Raw genomic sequence first — 14,427 nt, 5'->3', positions numbered from 1 at the left:
TGCACTTTCTGCTGTAACAAAACAAATTTCCCATGTGTGTGACTAATAAAGGTTATCTTATCTTATCTTATCTTATCTTATCTTATCTTATCTTATCTTATCTTATCTTATCTTATAGTGTATTAGTCATTTAAAATGTAATTTGTGGTCTGAGGGTATTTTTCTTTCTGAACCTTTCTTCTCTTGAGGTACTTCAGATGATTCTTATTATATTTACTGTGCTTTTATTTATAAAAAGGTAAAGAAACAATGTTTTGTTGGTAAATCCATGAAAATGAATGTAGTCTGTATCCTACTAAACTAGAGAGGTTTAACAGTGTGTGGCTCCCTTTAGTGGATGTTGTGGAGTATTCTGTTGTCTTTGCTCCAAAGGTTTTTGTACAGAGTTTTGGTGTTTCCTGTCACTGTGGGCTGCAGAGCACAGTAGTACACAGCAGAGTCAGACAGCTGAAGCTTCTGGATCTTCAGAGGAACTGATCTGATGCTGGAATCCAGTGTGGATGAAAATCTGTCTCCAGCCTCTGTTTTCCCTTCACCAACCTTAAAGCGGCTGAGGAGGAATTTGGGGCTGTTGTTTCCATCCTGTTTGTACCAGAAGAGATAATAATTTGTTGTAATGCTGACGTTATAGAGACAGTGAAGTGTTACTGTGCCTCCTTCAGCAGCAGTCTCTTCTCCTTTTGCTTGCAGCACGTTGTCTTTTTGTGCTCTGCATTCTGTAAAACACCAACAAACAGTATCAGTGTGCTGTTAAAGAATCATGTCAATGTTGGATTGATATCAAAGAAACAGAGTTGTGTTCATACCGAGGCACATAGCAGCCAGCAGCACTGAGATGAACAGAGGCGTCATATCTGCAGTGTAGAGTAACTGTGAGCTACAGCAAGTATAAAGAAGCTGTGATCTCTCTGTTTAGTCTTCATCAACACTAAGTTGGTGGATTAGAAGGAAGAGCCTGATCACAGTGACAGGACTCATTCACAGCCCTGTGTTATTCCCCCTGCTGACAGCTTTACACTCAGCACGTCTTTCTGCTGCTCTGCTTTCATTGGCAGCAGGAAGTCTACAAAGTGAAAAGTCAGTGGTCCTTAAACACATGATCAGTGTGTGAAGGGCAAGTGTGGGTTGTAGTGTTCAGCACTTTGAGAGTCTGTAAGACAAAAATTTTAATAGAAACACAGTTAAAACTCTGCTGTAGCTGAAAGTCAAGATCAGATAGGAAGTGAATATTACACTGTGTTATTCCCCCTGCTGATATAATGTCTTGTATTCCTTCAAGACATGAAGAGAATGACCATGAAGGCTGGCTCTGTGGTTGGAGTAAAATACTGGATGAAACTGGTTTATTCTGGAGTTCTTCTGTTGTTCTGCCTCCAGCTGAGCTGTGTCTGTCATAAAACCTCACCGAAATTTCCTGATAGCAGTTCTTTATGAGAACAAGAGCTTTCTGGTGATAAACATGCGTTGTATTTACACTTTATAATCAGTTGCACTGAAACACTTAACACTGCTTCATTTTGCTGCAATGAATTTAACAAGCTATTTCATTTTATTGTTTTTTATTTACATTTTTATTCACCAAGGCAAAAAGCATCAAGGTATTATACTTTACTCATTATACTGTACTTTACTGAGGAAGAATAATAAGAAGAAAATGAAGAAGTGAAGAGAAAGGACAGTCTTGGTAGATCCTTATCTGAACAATCTCATTTAGGAGTTAACGTAAATCTATAAATCTGATTGTCTGTCACTGTTTCTGTGTTTACTTGCTGACTGACATGAAGTTTCTGTGAAATTATTTATTTAAATCTGTGTAATTATCATTGTAAATAACCTTATTAATATTTATCGAAAATTGGTTCATAAGTGCTTACTATTCAGCTTGGAAACAGTTGATGCTTTTACTTTGGAAAGGTATAGACCGACACGGTGTCGTAAATCAGTTTACATAACATGTGTATTTGTTATTTCACAGAGCATAAAGCTGCTGACCGTAAGTGTAAGGGTTTTCACCCACCAGAGGGTGCTAACGCACCACGATAAGTTTGTCACGCTTAGTCGGCAGTGCAAAGGTTTACAATTTTCACTGTTATATGCTGTGCAAAGTCAAAGACAATTGTATTATAGTGTATTTTATTTCATGGCAGCGAAGGCAAACGTGCAATCTCGGCTGTACCAAAATGACTGGGAAGATGATCTTAGTACCCTAGCAGGGGTGTATGGTCTAAGCCAGGGGTGGCCAACTCCGGGCCTCGAGAGCCGGTGTCCTGCAGGTTTTAGATCTGTCCTTGATCCATCACAGCTGATATAATGGCTAAATGACCTCCTCAACATGTTTTGAAGTTCTCCAGGGGCCTGGTAATGAACCAATCATTTGATTCATGTGTGTTGACCCAGGGTGAGATCTAAAACCTGCATGACACCGGCTGTTGAGACCTGGAGTTGGCCACCCTGATCTAAGTCGTTCAATGAGGTAACTTGGCGCTTTATTGTTAATAGTTCTAAAGGTGAGCAGCAGGATTTTGAATTGAATGCAATACTTAACGGGAAGCCAATGCAGGTCAGCAAGGACGGGGGTAATAGAGACACACCATACCAGTAAGGATACGAGCCGCCGCATTCTGAACAATTTGCAGTCTATGGAGAAGAGTAGAGTTCAGACCAAATAAAAAATAATAAAAGGGAGTTGCAGTAATCCAACCTAGATGTCACGAAGGCGTGGATGAGCTTTTCCAGGTCTCTGTGCGGGACATAATGTCTGGCTTTGCTAATAAGACAAAATTGGTGGAAGCAGGATTTAACAACAGAAGACACTTGTTTGTCGAATTTAAATGAGCTATCCAAAATCACACCCAGGTAACAAACAGTGTCGGAGAGGTAACTGGCAAAGCGACCAAAGGCGTCACGGAGTTGGCCACAAGGGATATTACTGTCGAACACGATGATTTCAGTTTTCCTGTCATTTAAGATAAGAGAGTTACCAGAGAGCCAATCTTTGACCTCATGCATACGCTCACGAAATGGTGCAAGACATGGCAGGATCATCAGTTAATTCAAAATAGATCTGAATATCAACGGCATAACAATGATGTGCAATGTTGTACTTTTCAAAGATTGCACCTGAGGGGAGCATATACAGTGAGAAGAGCAGGGGACCAAGGACAGATCCTTGAGGCACGCCGCAGGAGACAGGTGCAGCAGAGGAAAAATAAAGGCCCAAATTGACTGAGAAAGATCTTTTAGAAAGGTATAACTTAAACCAATCTAGGGCAGTGCCTCTAATGCCTACTGTGTGTCCAAGCCTCGCTAATCAGATGTTATGATCTACCATATTAAAGGCCGAAGATAGATCTACACTCTAAAAACTATTGTTTAAGCTCAACAAAAAAAATTAACGCAACAGTTTCCATTACTCTTTTTGAGTTACGATAACTTATGTTGAAATTAGATTGAACCAACAAACTATATTGAGTTAGGGGAATTAACTTTTCCTCCATAATCAAAGGTGATTTTAATTACCATTTACGTAATATTTGGTAGCTTAAAAACATATTTTTAAGTTGTTTACTCATAAAAATTATGTTCCTCCAATTACTTTTTCCACATTATTTAAAATGATTTTTAAGTGTTATGTAATTAATTACAGCAATTACAAAAACAATTTTTTAAAGTTCATTATTTAAAATATTAAGTTGCTGATTTTCATCATTATTATCATCATTTTAGCTTTCTCTTATTTTTTATTGTAATAGCTTTTAAGAAAGGAATTCATTCAACATTTTTTTATCAAATAACTTTTTTATTTTTTAACTGTAGGCATTTCAACACTTGGTATTTAAAAAGTGAAAATAAACCAGAAATTTAGATTTATACCATCACAGCTAAGTTATAGAATATGCCTTTATGTATTTAACACCACAGAAACAAATGTGTTCAATTGGTAAAAAATCTACTTAGAAAACATTTTGTTACAGTAATACTTCCATGCAAGTGTTCAGTAAATGTTAACTTTCAATGCCTACCAAACTTGAACAAACAAGATCTTGCATCTTTCTTTTACACAATGCAGCAAACACCTTTAAGATCAATGTTACACATACAGGATTCAAAACAGTTAACAATTTTTGAAACAGAGTCAGCATCTTTAACATAATGCTGGTTCCATCAAGGTCAAGGAACAGCTTCTGAAAAACTTCAAAAGTATATTTCAGATCCTTGCATTAGCTCAGATTGAGAGCATATATTATGCCCATGAGTAACACACAGCACCTTGGGAAATTCTGGCCCTCCATGATTTTTGTTTCCTCCACCACAATGGTTGCAGTCTTATGGTCAGATCCAGGGGTGTACCGGTCACTGATGATGGCAGTTTTCATCACCTGCCTTTCAAGGTTGGCCTTAAATTCTTCGGTGTCCTTGTAAAGCAAATTTTAAAAAATAGGTTAGTGAATTATAGATTAGACTTTTATACTTACTGAATCTTAAAGAATTCAGATGATCAATGGAAGACACACACACGTACACACAATGCTGAATTACTTACACCAAACTCCATGAAAAGGTCCTCTTCCTTCTCTCCAAGGAAAGTGATAAGGCAGCAGATGGCTACTTCTCTGTGTGTTTCAATTGTATTGTGCTATTTAAGAAAAAATAAAGTATGAGTATAAAATACATGAGTGACTGCCAACAAAGTGCATTTCAAAGCTACCCAAAGTCTAAATAGTTGTCCTACCTCAAGAAGCATGTCCTTGATCTGCCTGATTCTCACTCCCTTAGCTCCTCCCCTTGATAAAATGACATCCATCAGTTTTGGTGTGCAATGGTCAAGTGTAGCCATTCAAGGCTTACAGTGGTTGAACTCTTGAACTCCTCCTTTATCTGTAGACCACACAAACAGAAGAATTAAACCTTGCAGACTATTAGCTATACTGCATTAATGAATGCTCTAATACATTATTTAAAGAGGATAGATGTGATCTAAGGCTAACCCAAGTTTTGAGGGAACAAAAACAATCTTGTTGAAGACAAGGGAGACTTCCCCACCATAACTGTGGTGTAATCTCTAATGTTTTAGCAACCCTGTTTTTGCAGAGGTTTCGAATTTACACATTGTTCACTCCCAGCCCATTTTGTAAAAAATGTGTCCCTTCTTAGCAAAACACTAATGACCCTAGATTATCACACTATACTAACTGCTTACATAAAGTCTTAATGTTAAGTAGATTCACATAGCCTATGCCAGAATAATGCTATTGGAATGACATTAACAATATTTCACACAATCTGATTTTTTTTTTAAAGAAACAAAGATAGCTACAGCTCTTAAGATCAAGAACAATACTTACTTTAAGCTGTATCACAATAGTAACCAAAATCATTTACAATGTAATATTACGTATAGGTCATGCAAGTTTTATAAAGACATAAAATAGGTGAGCCAGACGGAAAAAAGAAGCCTCTAGGTTATCCCTCTGACAAAACTATTCACAGTTTAAAGGCTTCTAATTTTGGTAAAAAGAAAAACAAAATCAGCCTATGATCGAAATTAGATTGCACTGTGTAGCAAAACTTTAACCACACTTTTCCTAGCCACAGTTGCACTCTCTAGCTGAAGACTTTTGTGAAATGAAACTTTATAAGTCTTATCCTCTCCTGTGCTAAAGTTTAGAATGGCTAGCATTAGCTACATGTGGTAGTGCAAAGTATTTCCTTATCTGTATGAGCATCACATCATACACAAATCCACTACAGGTGACTAGCACAAATGCTTTGCTTTGGTAGAACTGTTATTTGTAAATGAAATGTTACTTACCTTGAAATGTCTTTTACAAAAGCTTGCAAGTCCACCATGCAACGCAACATGTGTGAATTTGCCCGGGCTAGTTAAGTGGGTAGGGGAGGGAATTTGAAATCAGAAGTTACAGTGGAAAAAAAATAAGTTATCTATTCAATTTCTTTAAGTAATTACAACTTGAATTTTATTTTGAACCCACTAACATTGGGATTTAATTTCAAATTACATATAAAATTAATTTAATGTAATTACCAACATTATTAATTCAACACAACCCCAAAAAATAAAGTTTGCAACTTAGAAGGTCTATCTTAATCAATAAATTAGAATTTTTATGTTGCAGCCATGGATTTAATCAAGTGGTGGTAAAAGGCCTGATGAATTACTTTTTAGAGTGTAGTAGGACCAGGACAGTGGAGCATCCAGAGTCAGCAACCAGGAGGAGATCATTCAGGACTCTGAGCAACGCCGTTTCAGTGCTATGACAGGGTTTGTAAGCAGACTGAAATTTATCATTAATGGCATTCACATCCAAATACGGCTGAAGTTGTGAAAGAACGATCCTCTCCAGTATTTTGGACAGGAATGGTAGCTTAGATCAAGGGCGTAGATTTGGCATGGACGGAAGGGACATGTCCCCACCAATATCCAGCGATTATTGAATTGTCCCCACCAATAATTTGATCTCTTCCAGTAAAGAAAAACAAACCCGATAGAACGAAAAAAACGATCTGTCAACGTCTCATTCACCTAGAGGTGCAGAAAGAGTTAAATTACGTTCTCTAGTGGAGTCCTACGTCATGTGACAAATATGGCCAATGTGATTGGCTGTGCCTTTCAGGGAGCTCTGTTTAGTTTTAGCAGCGGCAAACCTGCGCTGCGAGGAGGAGAGGAGGATGGCAGCAACAAGGAAGAACCTGGATATAAGAAAGTATTTTTCAAAGAAACCTGTAAGTCACTTAAAGCCAAGTTCACTCATAAAATGTGTCCGTCATAATAACGTTACAGGCTATGCTAGGCTTTGGCCCACATCAGTCTAAAAGTGTATGTAACCATGAATAACGTGTTTTGGAAACTAACTGCACAACAGGCAGCACTATTAGTTCTCTCAGTCTCAGAGCAGCATTTCTAATTTTGATTGAAACTGTCAGAGAAAACGGAGCCTCGAGTAAGCCAGGATATTAGTTTACAGAGGCTGTTAAAATTATATGTCTAACTTAAAATGTTGGTGACACAATAATTTCATCCTAATGGTACTGACATATTCATAGGGTTAATTTTTGAGACAAAATATCATGAGGTAGTCATGATTTTGCAAATATTCCACCTTGTAGTGCAGTTTGCACAAATTGTTTTAAAAATGCACTCACCCTACAAACATTACTGATGAGTCAAGATCTGCACAAACTGACAGAAACATTGAAGCAGCTCCACATTTTATTCTTATTGTCATGTATGTCCTATTTGTCAGGTGACAGAAGAACCAACACAAAGCTCAGAGAGTAATGGTGACACAAGATCACAGGTGAAATTGGATGATGACTTGTTGGTTCATGACTGTATTTGAAGCACATGCGTGACTGCATGTATGTGGAATGTCTCACTGTTATTTATCAGGTGACAGAGGCAGCTCTGCCATGTTGTAGCTCAGAGGTGAAGAGGCGAGGTCACAGGTGACTGACTGATGTAAATTGATTCATTAGTGTATATTTGACAAAGAATCTGAATTGACATGTCTCACTTTTTATATGGCACGAATCAATGTGTTATTTTATCAGGTGGCAATATGTCCTAGTGCAGTCAGAGGGGAAGAGCCAGGGCCAAAGGTGAGGCACATCAAGCACACAATAATCATTTTAATCTGAGGATAAAACGCATGTACTGAGGCTGAAAGAAGCTTCAGTGTCTCAGAAGACTAAAAACATGGCTAAGGTTAACAATGACTCAAATGAGATTAAACAATGCTGCTGTATGTCCACCAGGAGAGACTGGACAGTATAGATGTAAAACAAATATGCCAGCAGTTTATCTCAGTTAACGAGAGGAGAAGACATGTGTTTGGCTCCTTCACATAGAGGACATTGAGTTGTTGTGTGGGGCACCAGTAGTCCATGTCTGTTGCTGTAACAGTAGTTCATGTTTAGAATAAGAAGTCCCAGCTCACTGAGTTGATCGGGGCAATAGTGCCTAAAATGTTGCATAATTTTGCTGAGAGATCTTTTACTTTGTGGTAATCTTAGATGAGTAGTTTTATGGACAAAACCCAGCAGGTCATTCAGTGTTCCCTTAGTGCTAATGTGTCAGAGATGTTGGTGTACTATAACTGAAGTAATGTTGTTAAGTCCTTAAAGTCATATTTTATTGTCATGACTGTATTTGAAGCTATTTTTGTATGATACCTGATTTATATGGAATATGGCTGAAGTAAACTAAAGTCTAAAATACTTTAGTCATTTGTTTAATAGTAATTTAACATTATATAATTCACATATAAAACTATGAATTGTAATTTTAAATGGTTTAAAAGCATGTAGAATATCATATGTAGGCAAGTATATTTCTCCTTTTTTTTTTATCAAGAAGCAAAGACAAAAAGAAAAAAAAAAAAAAGAAACAGGGCAGGGTTCTGTGGTTGAATCATCCGTCGCCACCAACGCCAAAACCAAATCTACGCCCTTGGCTTAGATATCAGCCTATAGTTCACGAGGTCGTTATGATCAAGGTTCCTTTTTTTAAGAACAGGCTGGACAACAGCATGTTTGAAGGCTAAAGGAACAGAGCCAGAAAGTAGGGATATATTCAATAGAGATAGGATGCTGGGTCCAATTACGCCAAAGCAATCCTCAGCTATACGAGATGGAAGGATATCGCAGGCGGGGGAGATATCCTTAGACTGTTCAATGAGTCGCTTGAGAGTATGGAGTGACACAGGCTCAAACTGTTGGAATGATGATGAACAACCAGGGGTGGGAACTGAACACTGAAAGAAGCAAGGACTTAACAGATGAAACTTTATCAATAAAGTGAGTAAGAAATTGTTCGCAGAGAGCAGGAGAGCCTGCCAGAGGCATTTCAGCACAGGGGTTAACTAATGAATTGAAAATATTAAAGAGGGATCGGGGATTGTGACCATTAGCAAGAATAATATTAGATAAGAAGGCAGCTTTAGCCATTTTAGCAGCAATTTGAAATTGCAACTGGCTGGCATGCAGGATATCAACCTGGAGTCTCTTTCTTCCATCTTCTCTCATCATGGCGGCACATACGTCACAAGGCACGTGTAGAATCATTTAGCCAACATTGGGAAAAGGATCTAGGTCGCTTCATTTTAATAAGATAAGATAAGATAACCTTTATTAGTCCCACACGTGGGAAATTTGTTTTGTCACAGCAGGAAGTGGACAGTGCAAAAGTTATGAAGCAAAAATTAGAATAAAATAAAATAAGAATAAATACAGTACACAACTGTACAGAATAGAATAAAATACTATATACAGTAGAATAAAATAGAATAAAATATACAATAAGATAAAAATAGAATACAAATGCTATATACAACTGAGTAAAAATACAACGATGCCAGAAAGATTATTGCACATTAGTGTTATTGCACATGTGTGGATGTGTGTGTTTGATCAGTTAAAGTCTTTGTTGTGGAGTCTGACAGCAGTGGGGAGGAAAGACCTGCGAAATCTCTCCGTCCCACACCGTGGGTGCCGCAGTCTCCCACTGAAGGAGCTGCTCAGTGCTGTCACAGTCTCATGCATGGGGTGGGAGATGTTGTCCAACAGGGATGACAGCTTAGCCACCATTCTCCTGTCACTCACCACCTGCACTGGGTCCAGAGGGCATCCTAGAACAGAGCTGGCCCTTCGGATCAGCCTGTTCAGTCTCTTCCTGTCCCCAGCAGAGATGCTGCCGCCCCAGCAGACCACACCATAAAAGATGGCTGAGGCCATAGAAGGTCTTCAGGAGTGGGCCCTCCACTCCAAACGACCTGAGTCTCCGCAGCAGGTACAGTCTGCTCTGCCCTTTCCTGTAGAGGGCGTCTGAGTTATGAGTCCAGTCCAGTTTGTTGTTCAGATGAACACCAAGGTACCTGTAGCTGTCCACAGCCTCAGTGTCCATACCTTGGATGTTCAGTGGTTGCAGTGGAGGATGTTTGTGCCTGCGGAAGTCTACCACCAGCTCCTTGGTTTTACTGGCATTGATCTGGAGGTAGTTCAGCTGGCACCAGTCCACAAAGTCCTGAGTCAGTCCTCTGTACTCCTTGTCGTCCCCATCAGTGATGAGGCCGACTATAGCAGAGTCATCAGAGAACTTCTGCAGGAAGCACTGGGTGGAGTTGTGGGAGAAGTCTGCAGTGTAGATGGTGAAGAGGAACGGAGCCAGAACCGTTCCCTGTGGGGCCCCCGTACTGCAGACGACCCTGTCCGACACACAGCCCTGAGTCCTCACATACTGTGGTCGGTCGGTGAGGTAGTCCAAAATCCAGGTAGTGAGGTGATGGTCCACTCCAGAGTTCTCCAGCTTGTCCTTCAGAACCGAGGGAAGAACAGTGTTGAAGGCACTGGAGAAATCAAAGAACATGATTCTCACAGTGCTCCCAGCGTTCTCCAGGTGAGCGAGGGAGCGATGTAGGAGGTGAATGACGGCATCATCCGCTCCAATGCCAGGCTGGTAGGTAAACTGAAGTGGGTCCAGTGATGAGCTCACAAGGCGCCGAAGCTGAGCCAGGACCAACCGCTCCAGGGTCTTCATCAGGTGGGATGTCAGAGCCACCGGCCTGTAGCTGTTGAGGTCCTTGGGGCGTGAAGTCTTTGGCACTGGTACAACACAGGAGGTTTTCCAGAGCTGTGGGACTCTTCCCAGCCTCAGGCTCAGGTTGAAGAGGTGCTCCATCACACCACACAGTTGGTCCGCGCAGGACCTGATGACCCTCGAGCTGATGCCATCTGGGCCCGCTGCCTTCTTGGCTTTAATCCTCCTCAGTTCCCTCCTAACCTGAGTGGTTGAGAGAGACAGGCTGGAGCCTTGTGTAATAGGGGCAACAGTATTGAGCAGGGGTGGGCAATTCCAGGCCTCGAGGGCCGGTGTCCCTGCAGGTTTTAGATGTGTCCTTGAACCAACACAGCTGATTTAAATGGCTAAATTAGCTCCTCAACATGTCCTGAAGTTCTCCAGAGGCCTGGTAACGAACTAATCATGTGATTCAGGTGTGTTGACCCAAGGTGAGATTTAAAACCTGCAGGACACCGGCCCTCGGGGCCTGGAATTGCCCACCCCTGGTATTGAGGATGGAGGAGCATGTGGAAAAAAAGGTGATGGCAAAGTCATCAACCATGGTTCAGAAGTTCAGAATTACATAAATTAACATCAAAGATAACAGGAAAATGATCAGAAATCCCAACATTGCTTATATCCTTAATACAAATGTCCAAACCATATGAAAAAACAGATTGAGAGTCTGGCCCTTAGTGTGGGTTGGTTGGTTGACTCACTGGGCAAGATTAAAAGAATCAGTTAATGCAAGGAAGTCTTTAGCTAACGGATCGTCCTTACAGCAGATATGAATGTTAAAATCACCAATAATAATCACACAGTCATATTTAAAAATAACAGAACTAAGAAGGTCTTCTTATATTTAGGTGACCGGTAAACCAGAACAAACAGAGTAGTTCGAGGGCCGGTCATCTCCAAAAGTTTAGCCTCGTAGCTAAGGTAGGAAGGAGAGGTTAGCTGTCAGACTTTGTATTTACATTTAGAGACCGAGGCTAAGCCACCGCCTCTACGGGTAAGCCTCGGAGAGCTAAAAAAGACACAGAGAAGCTCAGAAAGAGGAAAAGACATGGCTGTTCAATAGGTTAGAGATCATCTTTTCAATTGGGGATGCTACAATCATCACAAAGAATGCAGAAAACAGAGAAGTTAACAGTGTGTGGCTCCCTCTAGTGGATGTTGTGGAGTATTCTGTTGTCTTTGCTCCAAAGGTTTTTGTACAGAGTTTTGGTGTTTCCTGTCACTGTGGGCCTCACAGCACAGTAGTACACAGCAGAGTCTGTCACTGCAGCAGAGGAGATCTGAAGATCCAAACGCTTTTTTCCAGACAGTTTTGTGGAGAATCTTGCAGCTGATTTCAGAAACTCTGACGGTCTTGAACTGTTCGTTCCGGATATGTAGATCAGGAACTCTGGAGGTTTTCCTGGATATTGTCGATACCAGAAAAAGTAATCATTAATTATAATATCTCTGGATAATCTGTAGGACAGAGTGAGAGTGTTTCCTTCTAAAGTGGACTCTTCATCCTTGACTGCAGTGAGTTGATCACAGCTGACACCTAAAGGAAGAGATAAATGTTGTTAAAGACGATGTTAAACTGTGAGCGCCTGTTCCAGTGATTTCTAGCAAACAGATCCTTTAAAGACATTTCTTCTTCCTGCTTTAACCGACCTGTTAGTGTGATCAGAAACAAAGGAAACATGAGCCAGTAATGCAGTGACAGCATCTTCCACACACTATCTGTTCTGTATGCTTCAGATATTGAATGTATCTGACAGTGGGAGTCCTTTTCTGCTCTGTGACAGTGTTGCTCCTCCTTCAGCCTCTTCCTCCTCTCATATCACTGCATGTTACAAACACCAAAACCACACCTCAATACATGTTACAGCTTTCAGCACAAACTCAGACACCTCCAGTGGTTTTAATCTTTGTTTTTAACTCCTTTGAACATCTTCATCACTCGCCGACAAATCTTAGGAAATATTAATTTTATATGAAAAGAATTTCACTAAAGAAACCAACACATTTTAATCCATTAAGGTTTCCAGGTATTTTATTGTTTCTTGTATTCATAAAATTCATAAAACTTCTTTGTGTAAAGTTTTTGTAATTTAATTCTTTGAGAACAAACCCAGCATATATCTGATGTGGAACTAACACCTGTGGAAACACCGAATAAAACTAATTTATTTGAGTATTCAGTGTTATATTTTTTATTGTGTCTGAACGTTCCTACAGTTGGTTTGTGGTTGATGTGGATTTGCTGCTCATGTGAATCCTCCCACAGTGTTTCATTAGCAGCTGTAACCACAGTGACTCTGATAAAATAGGAATTAGCAGAATCCATCTGATATGAAGCTGTGCTTTGAATACCACTTCCCTCCTCTTTGAAGAGTAGTCAGATATCTGTGTTCAGGTTTTTGTACAGCCTCTTCTACACTTTGTATCACTGTGTTTGTAGAGCACAGTAGTAGAGAGCTGTGTCTGCCAGGGTTAGGGCTGTTATGGTCAGAGTAGTTGATCGATCTGATGTTTGGGTTTTATAACGTTTATCAGGAATATATTCAGCTGTGCTCCCTTTTCCATATTTCCAGAGTATAAACTGAGGAGCCTGAAGGTCAGAATGATGTCTGTACCAGTGAAGGTTAGCAACACTTGCAGTTGTCTGATAGCTACATGTGAGTGTGACAGATTCTCCTTCTGTTTTAGTGACTTCAGTTTGTTGAGGAGTGATTGAGTCTCCAGCTGTTAGTCCTGGAAAAAGAAAGAAGAAAAGTAGTGAAATGCAGTCTGTATATCTGCTTAATGCAGCAGCTTCAACTAAACTTTAATCCCTGTTCTTAAACTCACCTATAATGTGAGATAGAAGCAAAAAGAGGTGCAGCAACATGTCTTTGGAGTTATTAAAGCCAGACAGACAGCACATGAACAATGTTCTTCCACTGCAGCACAATGACCAACAAATAATGTCATTGGATGAGCTCAACTTCAGTGGGCGGGGCCAGTTTAATAGCTGAGCCAATCAAATAGTTTTGTGCTTCCACAGCAGCTCTGTCTCTGTCTCTGATCTTTACTGCTTCATTTCTCTGTCTTTGTCATCAGTCCAATGACAGAAGAATCAGAGGTTTAACAGTGTGTGGCTCCCTCTAGTGGATGTTGTGGATTATTCTGTTGTCTTTGCTCCAAAGGTTTTTGTACAGAGTTTTGGTGTTTCCTGTCACTGTGGGCTTCACAGCACAGTAGTACACAGCAGAGTCTGTCACTGCAGCAGAGGAGATCTGAAGAGTCATCAGTGTTTTGTCTCCACTCACATTAAAAGTGATTCCAGGAACTGGGTCTGACATTTTCTCTCCTGTTCCAAAATGAGAGATCAGGAACTCTGGTGGTTTTCCTGGATATTGTTGATACCAGAAGAAATAATCACCATAAACTGCAGCTTTGGAGTATCTATAGGACAGAGTAACAGTGCTGCCTTCTACACTGAACACTTCTTTGTTGGTTGGAGTGAGATCTTCACAGCTGACACCTAAAGGAACAGAAACATATTTGATACTTTTATAAATCCTCACAATTCAAATGTATTTCTTTAAACACACAGATTGTAACGTACCTGTTAGAATGGTGAGAATCAGTAAAGAAAGTGCATAATAGTCCAAAGACAACATGTTGAATGAAGGTAAAGTTTATGGTTTGTGTGCTGAACTCTGTTGAATGTGGAGGTTTCTCTCTCTTCTAGTTCAGTAACAGCTCAGCTCCTCCCTGAATCTCTCCTCCTCCTCTCTGATCTGGATTTGAACTTCTCTCACTTCCTCCTGCTTTACACACTAGTAGCAGCATTTTCACTTTAAGGTGGG

General features: G+C 40.1%; 1 gene segment (V, D, J or C); it reads right to left on the bottom strand.

Annotated features, from left to right (window-relative positions):
- Nucleotides 1-330: 330 nt before the first annotated feature.
- On the bottom strand, nucleotides 331-852 carry LOC134616219 (T cell receptor alpha variable 38-2/delta variable 8-like). The segment is given in 2 exon segments: nucleotides 331-716; nucleotides 807-852. Coding segments are annotated over 2 exon segments (432 nt in total).
- Nucleotides 853-14,427: the final 13,575 nt, after the last annotated feature.

Source organism: Pelmatolapia mariae, linkage group LG18, assembly GCF_036321145.2.
Source record: "Pelmatolapia mariae isolate MD_Pm_ZW linkage group LG18, Pm_UMD_F_2, whole genome shotgun sequence".
NCBI lineage: Eukaryota > Metazoa > Chordata > Actinopteri > Cichliformes > Cichlidae > Pelmatolapia > Pelmatolapia mariae.
This window is presented reverse-complemented; position numbering and strand designations above follow the sequence as displayed.